The sequence below is a fragment of the Pongo pygmaeus genome, chromosome 4 (assembly GCF_028885625.2).
Source record: "Pongo pygmaeus isolate AG05252 chromosome 4, NHGRI_mPonPyg2-v2.0_pri, whole genome shotgun sequence".
NCBI classification, from domain to species: domain Eukaryota; kingdom Metazoa; phylum Chordata; class Mammalia; order Primates; family Hominidae; genus Pongo; species Pongo pygmaeus.
This window is the reverse complement of record NC_072377.2, coordinates 170367544-170382558: the sequence shown is the minus strand read 5'-3', so window position 1 is coordinate 170382558 and position 15015 is coordinate 170367544. Positions and strand designations below refer to the sequence as shown.

Genomic DNA, 15015 nt, shown 5'->3' with positions numbered 1-15015 from the left:
TCTTGTATCACTGAAACTATTCTTGCTTTTCATTCACTCTTGAATGTTGCTACAGCTCAGTACAGAATTCCATTGTTCTCTATCATTCAGTGGTTGTCATGATTCTGTTGGGACACTCTTATTCTTTGTAGTTCATTATTTTTTAAATTCTTTTTAGAAATCTTAAGATTTTCTCATCATTCTTGATTTAATGACATCTCTGCACAACATATGTGATGCAGTTTTTCATTTATTTTCCATGAGCATTTGCAGTCCCCTCCCATGAATAATTATGACTTCATTCGCTTGTAATGTGTTTTTCTATTACCTCTGATTATTTCTTTTTCCATATTTTTAATTTCTCTTCTTAGAAATCATGTTAGATCAACAATGATTTTTCTTTCCTTTATCTAGGCACTTTAAATTCCTGTATCATTAAACTTTGTTCTTCTTTATTTTTAGGAAGTTTCTTCTCATTTTCACTTTGTAAAAAAATGTGTCTATTCTATCCATGGGCCTAATTAAATGTTTTCCTCTTTGATAATCTTTTTATTTTTTCAAGATACTGATTTACAGGCTGGGTGCAGTGGCTCATGACAGTAATCCCAGTGCTTTGGGAGGCCTGGGTGGGAGGATCACTTGAATCCAGGCGTTCGACACCAGCCTGGTCAACACGGTGAGACCTCATCTCTTAAAAAGTAAATAATAAATAAAATTTTAAAAATATATGTATTAAAAATATATATTTGTATTGCCTTCCTTTTAAAATAGTCACTCCCATATCCCCAACGATATGATACCCACTCTGAATGTTTGAGAATATAAAATATATTTTTTAAAAAATTTGCATGGGCTCTGTTAACTTTGAGGCTTTGGACATTCTTCCATTTTTCACTTTGACTGTTTATCTTTTAATTCATCAGTTTCTTCAGATGCTCGTTAATTTTGGGTTATGTGTTAATATTCATATTTGCGATTCCATATACACCTGTTCTGGGGTGCTATTTCTAACTACCATATACTGCTTTTAGTGATTAAGAGTGAACCGCGATTGCTATTAAACAGCAATGTGCCAGTAGTTTGAATTCTGGCTGTGGAGATCCCTGAGTCCCTAACCACTAATAATGTCAGTTGGCTTGCTGAATGCAGAGAATCTTTAAAAATTATTTCAGTCCAAGGATAAACGTTATTCACAGCTTGGTATGGAGGAGGACCAAGGTTTCAAACCAGCCACGTAGCTTCACTGGGATATTTTCCCCAAATATATTGACAGGTTCCCTAGGACTCTTATTGTGCGTCTTATAAACACTGCCCCTGAGTGAATGGTATAAGTCATATGTGGCATCAGAGTCATTTCTTTCAGGTTCAGGCTTTCAAGTGTCACGGAAAGAATACCCATTTAAAAAATTAAACACTATATTATAAATCTTCTCATACTACTTGGGGTAGCCACATGGCCATGGGTAAGTAAGTTAACAGGAACAATTTTCTTTTTTGTAAGAAGTATAATAGCTTTATCACAGATTTGTAGTGAGGGTTAGAGATACTACATGTAAAATATCCTAAATAAGATTTGGTGCATAGCACCTGCTTAAGAAGTGATAGTTTACCCCATTATATTTAAATGCATTAAGTATGGTAACTGGTGAACAGTTGTCAAACAAGATGCTTTTTTTTTTTTTTTTTTTTTGAGATGGAGTCTCGCTCTGTCACCCAGGCAGGGGTACAGTGGCGCACGATCTCCCTCACTGCAACCTCTGTCTCCTGGGTTCAAGGGATTCTCCTGCCTCAGCCTTCCCAGTCGCTGGGATTGATTACAGGCGCACGCCACCATGCCTGGCTAATTTTTGTATTTTCAGTAGAGACAGCGATTCACCATGTTGGCCAAGTTGGTCTCCAACTCCTGACCTCAGGTGATCCACCCGCCTTGGTCTCCGAAAGTGCTGGGATTACAGGCGTGAGCCACCGCACCCAGCCAAGATATTAACGAAGAGTTTACAGAAAATGTTTGCAAAACTGTGGGTACCATATAGGTAAATTTTACTGGGTTCAGAGACTAAGAAATATTCATTGTAGGGCGCTGTTATGGTGGGTGTGCTGAAGAAGACCACTGGCCTTGTGGGATTGGCTGTGTGCAATACTCCACACGAGAGGCTTAGAATATTGTACACAAAGATTCTTGATGTTCTTGAGGAAATCCCTAAAAATGCAGCATATAGAAAGTATACAGAACAGATTACAAATGAGAAACTGGCTATGGTTAAAGTGGAACCAGATGTTAAAAAATTAGAAGAGCAACTTCAAGGCAGTCAATTAGAAGAGGTGATTCTTCAGGCTGAACATGAACTAAATCCGGCAAGAAAAATGAAGGAATGGAAACTATGGGAGCCATTAGTGGAAGAGCCTCCTGCCGATCAGTGGAAATGGCCAATATAATTATTAAGTGACTTTGGTGTGTTGATGGGAAACTGATGTAATTAAACATTCTGTTATATTAAGAGCATGTTCATATTACTGACATTTTATAATCAAGAAAAGTGATATAGAAAATATGTAGGAGACTGTTAAAATTGGTGATTCTGGTAATATGGTCATGTGAATCCATTTTTGATTTATAAAGTATTCACACAAGTTATTTCAAAGATGATATTTCTATGAACAGAGGGGTCACGGGAAGATTTGAAAATTATTAAAGAAAAATTCCTACAGATCTTCAATGCAGAGACCATAATCAAAAAGTAAAGTTTCTTTAGTAGTATGTTCAAGTCATCATTAATTTTTTAAGTTATCCTGAAGAAGAAAAGGTCCTTAATTATTATAATCTGAACAAATTTATAGATCACTGTTTGAAGTAAATAATACGAGTGAATATTTTCAAACGTGATAAAATAGCACAAGTGGCTGGTGATAAACTTTGAAATTATGGTTAACCTCAGCTGTGATCTTATGTATGTAAAGTAAAATTTAAATATATACTTATAGGTTGATTACAAAATCCATAATGTCATTTTATTTTAGTCATTATTTGAATCATACCATTTACTCTGTTTTCTTATAGTCTTAATTTTATTATATTTTGTTTTTACTGTATTATATTTGAAAACCTTCAAATTAGAATACATTGTACAGTTGAAGAAATTGACTTGGTACTTAAAAGAAAGATTTCCCATTGCATAGAGGTTACTGGAGAAATTTTCCTTTTGTTGCATTTGTGGAAGTTAGTTTTCTGGCCCGTGGCCTTTAATTTTCTTAATCAACCTAATTACATAAGGATAGAGGTAGAGGTTCTGTAAAAGAAGAGACATTAAGAGTTCCTGAAGTTTATATCTGGCATACAGATAGGCTTATATTCAAAACACCTTAGTCATATGACTATAAATTAAAAGTGGAATCACTAAATAGTTTGCAGTACGTTTCTAATATAAGTGTAGGTGGATATCTAAACAAGACAAATGCTGTTCAGGGAAAGAAGTTGGCAAGCTTAAGGTTAAACAAAAATAAAATTACATGTGTTTTCGCCTTTAAAAAAAAAAAGAAATATTCATTGTATGAGATGCATTGAAAGCTCCAATGAGTAACAGTTTAAGACTTTGGAAGAGGCAAAAAACAAAAAAAGAAATCCTGCTTTTCAGCACTGACCTTGTATACTGTCTTATCTAAATGCATATACGTGATTCACATTATTACTGCTTTCATTTCAGATTTCATGAAGATAAGCAAGTGTTTGTGATTAAACATTCTTACTGTGATTTAAAATAATTCCTAGTTTATGCAACAACTTTGGATACCTAGTTGAAAGAGTAGGAGAGAAGTCACTCAAGAAGCAGTGATTTATGCAGATACCTACAAAGATAGGTAGTTTATTTGGAATCCAAATATGTTTTTCCTTACTATCATTTCGAACTTTCTACAATTTATAGACAAGGGTCAGTTTCTGAAGCTGCACGGCAGATTAGATGCCATGATAGAACTGATTCACTTCATCCATGGTCAATGTGATTCACTTTTCTAGAGCAAACAAAATAAATAGACCAATTGTGCAGATGGTTTGTGATCTAGATAATCTTACTATCTCAACCAGACCAATAGGTTAGTATCTAATCAATTTTATTAGTTTAATTTATAGAATAGTTTGAAAATACCAATTGGATTTCCAATTTGCTAAATTGTTTCATATGGATTCAGTTATTACACAATTTCTGATTCTACTAAGCTCTTAAAATACAAACAAGAGAAACTACAAACTTTAAAAAATGTTAATATGCATAAATTACATATTTTAAATAGCACATGAATCTTTTCCTTCAAAAATGAAGTGAAAAAAATAAACAATTTTTTTAAATTAAAGAAAATATGATGGTAGAATTATTGGCTGTTTATGTATACTAGCTTTGAAGTCAAATTACGCAAATAAGTTTTGATTTACCTATTTAAAAGCCACATGAGTTTAGGCAATTTCTCTGACCTCTCTAGGTTAATTTTTTATCCAGTCTGTAATATAGAGATAACAATAAAATACTGCGTAGGGTTGGGGTGAGAGCTAAAGAAGACAAGGTACACAAAGCATGTTAATACAGTGAAAATAATAAGCACTGAGTAAATATTAGCTATGATTATTTTACTTGCATCTATTAAGCCCTTTTCATTCCACATTTTACAGTAAGAATAATAGACAAGTTTGACACGTTAAGCAGATTTTGTTTTCACAAATACTTAAACCTGGCAAAGAAATCTCACCCAAAGATGGACAGGTTTTCTGTATATTTTTGTTCATCCTTGAACCAATGTAACATAAGAATTGAAGAAAAAAAAACCCTCTAAATTAGTTCTCCATGTAATCAAGACTGAAAATTAGATTAGCATTTTGGAAAAATAATGAATTTGTGAAACAAACAAACAATTGATTAGCAAGTAAATAGAGACATCAACTTCTTTATTTTGTGATCTTTTTAATTACAAGTTAAGTTACAGAGGATCAGAGAAGTTAGAATTTAGGATCGGGAAATCTTTATTATCCTTAATTATAATACAGAAACTTACATGCTAGCCAAAATCCTAGTATAAAAAGTCAAACCATGTTTTAAGTTAAATTTATGTTGACTGGGTCTTTTTTACTGTAACTAAGTTCTTTTTACTGTTCTCGTTTCTTCTAAATAGCACTGAACACAAAATCACTAAATATAGCTAAATATTTTGAGTAGATTCAATGACTGTATAAAAAACCAGGCACATAAATAATTTCTTTTATATATTTTCATTTCTAAAACAATTGCCGGATGTGAGTTGTTGACACTTAGTGTAAAATTGTGATGGCTGTTTTTCATAGTATCTTAAAATTTTAAGCTCTTATTTAGTTCCCTTATTTTTGCTTTGTCAGGAAGATTTGTTATTTGTATATGATAATGAACTTAATCATTATTTTAACACTTGAGTATAAAGATAAGAGGACCTGAAGTCTCTCAGGATGATTTAGACAGGTGTTTATACCATATCAGGAGTCAGAGCCATTTCCTTCTTCATTTAAGTGTTCACTCCATGAACTGTTCATGCCATGGAGACAGACCATCAAAAGTTATTCAATCTGGTATTGGGGAGGAATAGAAAAGGGCTATTTGTAAAACAGAAAGTTACATTTCTCAATTTCCTGAAGCTTTACTTAATATTCATTTAGAAAATACCTAAATCAGCCATTATTGAGTCATTTTAAAAATACCTTTAGCTTTACTGTTAATTTTTTGATATTCATATTTTTAAAAAATTTTGGTCACTTCACCAGCCTCCAGCTTTAAGTATATTAATTAAAAAGTCCTGCATATGATGAAGCGGTTTGGAAGAGACCAAAACTCCACTGAGAACAACTAAAAAAGCTGAACATATTTTTAAAAGTATTTTTGGATGCTTAGGAGTACAGCTAAAGCAGGCAGAAATGGAGGGCTCAAGATAATAGAGAGAAGGTACAACAATGAACCAGGATTCTACACTCAAAACTGTTAAGCGTATTTATAGTGCTGAAAAAAATAAATAACATAGAACTCTATATCAATGAAAAGTGGCCTTAAAAAATAGAAGTGGCTCCACTTCTGAGAAAATAGCATGAGGAACTATGCAGACTTACTTCTCAGAGAAACAAGAAAGCTGATGAAAACTATTAAAAAACGCAAACAAAACCCCAAACCCAACAATTTAATATATCTGGCATTGTTCTAAGGGAATAGGGCGAATTGTAAAACATGTATTAATGAAAATGTACTAAAACATGGTTTAAAAAAAATCAAGAACCTGTGGTATTTTAGCCACCGCATGATCTCTACCGTCCCACTCCCAACTCAATTTGATACAACGTCCATTATGGGAAGATGTGGCCCACAAAACAGAGCACTCTTCCCCATCAGTTCCCAGTCAGGCTTAACTATATCTCACTTGGAGCAGTAAGCCCCCAGCATTTCTTATCTCTTCTAACTCCAAGTTGAAGAGGCTAAATTCCTCATGAATATGGCTAAACGTTTGGGGTTTATGTCATCCACCCAGCTTCCACCCATAGGACAGAGATTTTGTCTCCAAAAATAATTTTAAAAAGACATATAGAAAACAAAAACTAAAATGGAAAATATCAATCCAGTGATATCAATAATACCATTAAACATACATTCAATAAATAATCTAATTAAGTCAAAGATTGTCAAAATAAACTAAGGACAAGATACAACCATATTCTGCCTACAGGAGACCCAGTTTAAATTCAAATATACACAGAGGTTGACTTTGCCACTCCAGTAAATTCACTGAACCCAAAGTCATGGGAAATCCAGCTTGAAACCAGTTAATCAGAAATTTCGGAGGTCCAGATTTGTGACTGTTGCTTGGGGTTGTGAAGGACAATATTGGGGACTGAGCTCCTAGCCTGTGGGATCTGACACTCTCTCCAGGTAGATGATGTCAGAATTGAGTTAGAGGACACTCAGCTGGTGTCCACTGCTCAGAGCGTGGGGAAAAGCCCCCAGACATTTAGTCATGGAAGTCTTCTGTGTTGATGCTTGTGGTGTGAGAGTAGAGAAAAACATGGTTAGAGAGAGCTTTCTCTACACAATAGTAAAAGGAAAAAACGAAAGCTGAACCTAGAAATACCCAATGGCTCATCAATTTCAGTCTAGGAGAATACTAAATAGAAATATGTAAATATGTGCTTAAAAGGCATATACAAGAATATTCAGGGCTGTGCTGTTTCCAGTAGTAAAACCTCAAAAATATCTGAATCTATCAGCAGTAGAATGGGGAGAGAAATTGCTATATGTTCACACAAAGTATTCTATAGTATGAGAATGAAAAAACTATTTTCTTTATGCAATATAGACGACACTCTCAAACATAATATTGAGTGAAGAAAGTCAACATAGCAAAGTTTATAAATAGAAGGAACTAATCTATGGAAAGCAATATCAGAAGTCAACATAGTCGTTTCCTTTTACGTCAATAGGATAGAGACTGAGACAATGTTTAAGTGTGGCCTCTGACATTTTGGTCATGCTCTAGTTCTCAATCTGTTTGGCTGTTGCATGGTGTGTTCACACCGCAACAATTAGTTGAATTTATGAGGAGCAAACTCTTCTGTATATATGTCAATAAAATTCAAAGATAAAAATAAATTGAACTGGCTGGGCTCAGTGGCTCACACCTGTAAATCCCAGCACTTTGGGAGGCCGAGGCAGGCAAATCAGCAAGGCCAGGAGTTGGAGGCCAGCCTGGGCAACATAGCAAAACCCCATCTCTACTACAAATACAAAAATTAGGTGGGCGTGGTGGCATGTGTCTGTAATCCCAGCTACTTAGGAGGCACAGACACGAGAATCTCTTGAACCTGGGAGGCGGAGATTGCAGTGAGCGGAGATCATGCCACTGCACTCCAGCCTGGGTGACAGAGTGAGACTCTGTCTCAAATAAATAAATAAATAAAATAAACTGAACTTATTAAATATATCTACTGATATATTTACACTAAAGTTTAAAAATATATATATTTTTTGCTTTTAAGATAAAGCTCACCAATGATTTAATAGAGTTCTGGTGTTTGTGAAATGGTTCCTAACAACAAGTAATGAACTCGACTTTCATGGTTTCATTACCATTAATGTATCTACATTGAGCTATGTTTAAATGATGTGGGCTTTTGTAAAAATATATCTATACATATGCCTCATCAGATATTTTAAACATTATAGTGTACTTAATTACAAAATAAACTTTCTAAAAATTGACATATTTAGTAAATGTATTTTAAACAGTATTTTAATCACATTTCTTCATAATCAGATCCCTAAATAAAAGTGATAGTTAAAAAAATTAATGTCATACACATACACTAAAAAATAGCTTTAAAGTTGCAGAAATACACATTCTAACTCCAGTATATACTCAGGGGCATAATCCCAGGTCTTTCATTCTAATTTCTATTCTAATAGATCTTGTGAACAAAAGAAATGTGTGTGTGTGTGTGTGTGTGTGTGTATACTTTTCTATCACCACCCTTAACTAATTCTTTTGAATATGTTAATAGTCAGAAGTGTAGTTCATTTATTTATCTAATTTTATTTTTTCATTTTTTTGTTTTCTCTCCCTTCCTCCCTCCGCCCTCCCTCCCTTCTTTCCCTCCCTTCCTTTCTTTGTTCCTCTTTCCCTCCCTCCAAGCCTCTCTTCTTTCCTCTCCTCCTTCCCTTCCCACTTCCTTCCTTTCTTCCTTTCATCTTTCCTTCCTTTCTTTCATTAACCTTTAATATTTTGGTTAAAGAATACTGTCTCCAGATGAGGAGGGCAAGATGACATTCAGCATATAGAATGACTTTCTGTAAGTTATCAAAAAGCATCCTTTTCTCTAGGGCACATGGTCCAGGTCATCTTTGCAGAAAGAAAACAGACTGAAAATTCAGCTACATTGCCCCCTCATCTTGGTAGCCAAGTGAAGGACATGACTAACTGCTGTCACTGACCCTGATGAAAAGAATGGAGACAAAGCATTGAGAAAGAACCCTTTTCCCCCAACATGTGACTAGTAAGTAATTAAATCACTGGTGATTCTGGGAATGTAAGCATGAAATATAGACTATGACTAGCAAAAACATTAATTAGCAGAAGAATAGAATTTTTGAAATGTCAAAAGCAGAGAAAAACAGAAAACCTACAGAATACTTGAAAACCCCTTTTTAAAACCCTGGGCAGGAGGACCATAGGATACTGGTCAGGAAGGACTTGAAAAGATGCAAAAAGCTTCCACATGTGTATGGGAAGTAAAAATACACCACCTTAAAGGAAAGAGCAGTCAAAGTGAGGTGAATATAGAAATACATATGCAATTAGACATGAAAATACACCACCTTAAAGGGAAGAGCAGTCAAAGTGAGGTGAATATAGAAACATATATTGTGTGAATGCAATCAGATGTGAAAAATGGCCAATAAAGTAAATCAAGTGGTAATTTTACAAAGACTTCAAAGTCAGCAACCCAATAATCTTTATATACGATGTAGCGAAACAATGGGGCCATTTGATGATCCTGAAATGAAACGTGCAGTAAGGGATAAAAACAGTATAGCAAAAAAAAAAATAATTTGCTTCAGTGTACATTGAAAGACTTGAGTATAAGCCAAAAAGAAAAAAAAAAGGCTTTTGAACCATGCACCTTAGAGATACTAGATCAAATTTTGCTAAATGCGCAGAAGATGAAGTAGATACACCTGATATAGACAAATCACAGCACGTGGATGGCACACACTGAACCATTTTGGGAAAACTGAAGGGTAAAATTTTAACTGTTACATAAAATGTATGGCTTGTCCTTACAACCAGGCTAACAAGCTGGAGACGTGTGCATTGCCAATATAACACTAATCCATAAAAAATGGTTCTGGAAAGGCTCTTGAGTGCCAGAGCCATTCTTTCTTTCTTTAATTGCAGATTCCTCTGCACAAGGCAAGCTGGTGGGATCTGCAATTAAAGAAAATGTGGGAGAAAGTGACATACATTTATAAAGAAAAATTATGTTATGCCTATTATTCATAATTTTATTATGTTAATCCATTTATATAATCATAATTTTATTCTCTATAGTGTTATAGTCTATAAGAGAGGGATTTGTAACATAGTTTGGAGATTTCCAGAAGGGGGATGTGGTATAATAAGAAACATATTTAGTCTTCGTTCCTGGCACAAGGCTTCTAAAAGCCTTGGAATTTTCTGAGTGATAGGAGTGTCCTTTATTATTTATAAAGACTCCTTTTGATCACACCTGAGTTTATGCTAATATGGTGAATCAGGGTGGGATCTCTAGATAGCTTCAGGATGAGGATGGTCCCCAGAAAGACCAATTGATTAAAGGGTTGGAAATTTCAGCTTCACCCACCAACCTCTGGAAAAGAGTAGGGGGTGGCTGGAGATGAAGCTCTGTAAAAAATCTTGAACAATGAGATTCGATGAACTTCCCAGTTGGTGTACATGTCGTGATGCTAGGAGGGAAGCACACCTGAGAGGACATGGGAGCCCTCTACTTCCCACCCAGACACTTTTCCTACCCATCTCTTATTTGGGTGTTTGTGAGCTGTATTCTTTATAATAAACTGGAAATGGTAAGTAAGGTGTTTCCCTGAGTTTTGAGAGCCATTATAGCAAATTTTTGAACCTGAAGAGGAGGTCCTGGGAATATTTGATGTATACCCAAGTTGGACAGAAGTGTGTGTAATCTGGGGATCCACTACTTGCGAATGGCATCGGAAGTAGGAGGCAGTCTTGCAGGACTGAGTCCTCAACCTGTGGGTCTGCACTAACTTGGGGTGGTTGGTATCAGAACTGAATGGAATCATCAGATACCCAGTTGGTGTTCACACAGTTGGACAACTGGTTGTTGATGTGAAATAAAACCCACACATTTGGTGTCAGAAGTGTTGTGAGTAGAGAAGCAATGATTCCATTAAAAGACATTACAGCTTGTCAAGGTAAGTAAAGTATTTATTCTAAAGCAAGTATTTGACCTGAGTCTTAATGCATAGGACATATTCACACTGGGACAGTCTGGAGGGCATTTTGGCAAAAGATAATGGTTGAAAGAATGAGAAATGTAAATACTAAGAAAAAAAGACTCAAATTTATCACTGTCTTCTGTTTTATTTTCATCTTTCCACATATGATACAGTTGTTCACCTAAACAAAAAATAAATTCACATATTTTATAATTAATAACTTGATAGAAGGCTAAAAGATACCCATATCAATAGCTGTCTTAGAAACCATCAACAACGAATTAGAGAAGATATTGAGTAAAGTAGAGATCTAACTCAGAACAGCAACAGAATTTAAAAAGTCATAGAAACAAACTGAGTAAGTGATGTGCAAAATAGAAAACTATAAAACTGGAAAAATGAACATAGATGCAATAGAATTAATGGAGAGTCTTGTCAAAGTAAACAGTAGTAATAATTAAGACAGGGATATTTCAATTCTCCCCTAATTATTTTAATAGAAATCAAAGTGAGCCAACATCTCATTTTTTGGTGGAATGTGGGAGTATGCAGTATATGAAATGTATTCTAAATTTCATTTAGAATAATATGTGAATAAGGAATGTCAGAAACATTTTCAAAAGCAATAATAATGAGAAATTGTCTCCACTACTATGATTGTACCAGAAACACAAGTACTGATAGAAGAAAAGTTTCCCAAAGGAGTGGAGGCATGGAAGAGCGGCTCTTAAAAGAAGTGAAAATGGGATGCTGGTTCTGTAGAAACATTAATATTCAGAACAGAGTTGTTCACTGTTTCTAGGCATCTAGAACAAAATATTCTTTCAATAAGCGTGTTTAGCAATGATAAAAAAGATATGACCTTAAACAAAAGTCGAAATAAATTACTTTTAAAATGGTTGTGCATGGTGGCTCATGCCTGTAATCCCACTAATTTGGGAGGCTGAGGTGGGGAAATGGCTTGAGTCCAGGAGTTTTAGGCCAGCTTCAGAAAGATGGCTACAAAAAAAAAAAAATAATGTGGCATAGTGGTGTGTACATGTCATCCCAGCTATTTGGGAGGCTGAGGTAGGAGAATCCCTTCAGCCCGGGAGGTTGAGGCTGCCATGAGCAGTGATTGCTCTACTGCCCTCCAGTCCGGGCGGGCAATAGAGGAGGACCCTGTCTCAAAGAAAAATAAAATAAAAATTACTCTTAAAATGGACAGAGCATAAACCAAAAAGGGAGATTAAGCTTATCAATGAGAAAACATATTGCATCATTAAGATAAACCAGAATGTTTGGGATGCCTTCCTAAAATATGGATATTAATGGAAAGGAGATTAAAATGACCTCATGTCTCCTGATGTGTCATCAGGAATGGTTAGATACATTAGGTATTTCTTCTTTTAGGATCACATTGCAGTGAAGGTGTCTTATAGTACTCGCAGATGAAGCTCAAAGGTGAGAAATCATCCTGATGTGTCCCCTGTACTTGGCAAGAAAGAGATGTGGCATTATAACGTACTTAAATCATGAAACCCATTTTGGCTGAAAAAGCCGGGTCTTGAAATGTGCTTGCCAACAGAGTAAAATGATACAAATATGCATGTTGAATTATACATAAATATGAATATATACATAGCCACCCCCACATAGCATGTTTGGGTAATAAACAGATGAAAGACTAGTATGGAGCTCCTCAGTCAAAGGGTAGTCTAGGAGGGCTCAGAGTGCATTGTTCTTCAGGAAAACGGTAAGTCCCTACACACAGTAGCATGTTTTCCACAACCCATTTAATCTGGGTTCAAAGGGATTTGAGGCTCTTGAACTGTTAGGACTTGAAAGATGAGAATGGGCTGCCTATGACACAAGCCACAAATCTTGAGCATATGGAAGGGGCTGACCTGCTGTGCTCCACAAATGAGAAATTTGTCTCTCTTGGCTTTTTAGGAGGTGCTATGTGCTGAGACACTGGGAAAGAACAGCTCTACCAGCAAAGCCTGAAGTGACGTGCTTGTTATTCATAACACCTTGAAATTTAAGTTTGAGGCTGAATCTAATGTGGTAGGAAAGAGGTCAATTGTAACAAACAGAGGGGAAAAGAGCCCCACAGCTGTAACTTTCACCAACAAAGTTTCTCAACTTGATTTATATTTCAAATGGGAGGCAGAAAAAGGTTTGAGGAAACAGTCTAGTTTCCCTCTAAAGAAGATAAAATGAAAATATTATGGTGTATTCTACCGTGGGAAACTGACAACCCACACTGAGAATAGTTACCTTTGAAAACTTCGGGAGTGGGGTGAAGGTGGGATCTGGTTCATATAAAAAGGATTTAATTTTACTTTATTAATAAATGAAGTTAAATAACTAAAGATCAAATGACAAACGATGCTTAACCATTTTCATTTTCTCCTTTACTTGTGATGGTTTACATTCTTTGCCTCTCCTGAGTCTGTAAAATATACAAAATGTTAGTGAGCTGGAGAAGCTGAGCTATGTTTGCATTAATAGCGCCTGGAATCAACTTTGACAGGTGACACTTGTTGCCTTATTAGGTAACAGTGGAAATCATTTGGCTCTCTAATTGCTCTCAGGAACAAAAGGAAACACCTGCACCCTCAGTCCTTCCTTCTCTCTAAGGCAGGCTTGTGGTATTCTTAGCAAACTCACCAGTCTTGTGCCTTCTCAGATCAATAATGGCAGTCCTTAAATTCTACTCCCTATGGTGAGTATTTTCCCCCGCCTCATAAAGTCATCCTTCACATGTCCCTCTGAAATATATATCTTAATGAAATAATCGGTCCAAACAAATGAGTTTCTCTTTGGATGACACACTGGTCTGCCTTGCCGAAAAGAAGATGAGGTAAAACATGAAGGCGGTGTTGATGATAGTGATTAAAACACCAGCTTGACAGGGCAATAACTATAAAATCTTGCTGCTAGTAATAATCTCTACAATACAACTGCAATACCAGTGCACCACATGTCACAGCGTCGCAATCCATCTCTCCATGTGTCACTTACTTAAGCAGGTTCCAGAAGAACCTATCATTATTTTTAAGTAGGGGGAAAGGACACAATTCCATCGCTGTACTACATCAGTCACTCTGATTCTAGCCTTCAGCTGACTTATTTATTTTCATGAGAGGGGATCTATAGACTTCAAGCTATTCGATCAGATATTATGAGATGTGTATTCTTCAGATCATTTATTTCTTATTCTGCAGTCTTCTAGAAAGTGTGAGCTTGCTTTTTAATAATGTTGAAATGGAACAACAAAAAAGTTTCTGAAATTTGTTAGTAATTATTCAATCAACTGTATATACATAGTCGGATGTAAGAGGTACTCACTCCCTACAGCTGGACTAACAGTTGGGCTTTAAGACCAGAACAGAAACCAACAGCACCAGAAGGACAAAACCACAAATTGGCAAGAGAGAATCTTCTTTAGAACTTAATGATGATAATGATAACTTGTCTTTAAATTATGTTGGACCTTGACAAGGGCAGTCCCTTGACTAAAGTAACTACCTCTAGGCTCCATATTTGCAAAGCAAGAAACGTTGATAATGAATAAGTTAATTGTGTAACTGGAGTGAAAGAGGAAAAAATCATTTTCTCTGGCCACTGTTTGTTAGAAATACCATCCACAAGCTTTTATGCAGTCTGTAAATTTAATATTTTTCTTTTCAGAAAGACCACTTTTACTTTGTGTATTACATATCATGTTAATAAATTATTGGAGGTAATAGGGCCAGTTGCTTAGTGTTTCGTGACTCAGTTTCTTCCTCTGTAAAATAAGGATAATAATAATAAAACCCACCTCAGAGGGTTGCTGTGATGATTAAATAGTTAATATATAGTGCAGTGCTTAGAAGGGTTCCTGGATCATAGTGAATGTAATGCAACGGTTGCTACTATTTTGTTGTTCTTGTCATTATTTAAGAGTTAACTATGGAGTCGGAGGAGACTAAATTCAAGTCCTGGGCCACCAGTTAGCTGGGTGATAGTAAGCCATTTTAAGCATCTGTAAAATGGGCATAATAACAGT

At 35.5% G+C, this 15015-nt stretch overlaps 1 protein-coding gene and 1 long non-coding RNA gene across 2 annotated transcripts in view; one reads left to right on the top strand and one right to left on the bottom strand.

Moving 5' to 3' along the window:
* Positions 1–2061: 2061 nt before the first annotated feature.
* On the top strand, positions 2062–2642 carry LOC129036830 (NADH dehydrogenase [ubiquinone] 1 alpha subcomplex subunit 5-like). The gene has a single exon (XM_054488460.2). The coding sequence runs from the start codon at positions 2065–2067 to the stop codon at positions 2413–2415; it is 351 nt and encodes a 116-aa protein (XP_054344435.1). The 5' UTR covers positions 2062–2064; the 3' UTR covers positions 2416–2642.
* A 427-nt stretch (positions 2643–3069) lies between these two features.
* Positions 3070–15015, bottom strand: part of LOC129036831 (uncharacterized) — a 34683-nt gene continuing 22737 nt past the window's right edge. The window contains exon 3 of the long non-coding RNA XR_008502659.1: positions 3070–5560. This is a non-coding gene — a long non-coding RNA (uncharacterized LOC129036831). The remainder of the gene's footprint in view (positions 5561–15015) is intronic.

Coding starts and splice junctions, on each gene's coding strand:
- LOC129036830 (XM_054488460.2), top strand. CDS start 2,065: ATGGTGGGTGTGCTGAAGAAGACCACTGGCCTTGTGGGATTGGCTGTG.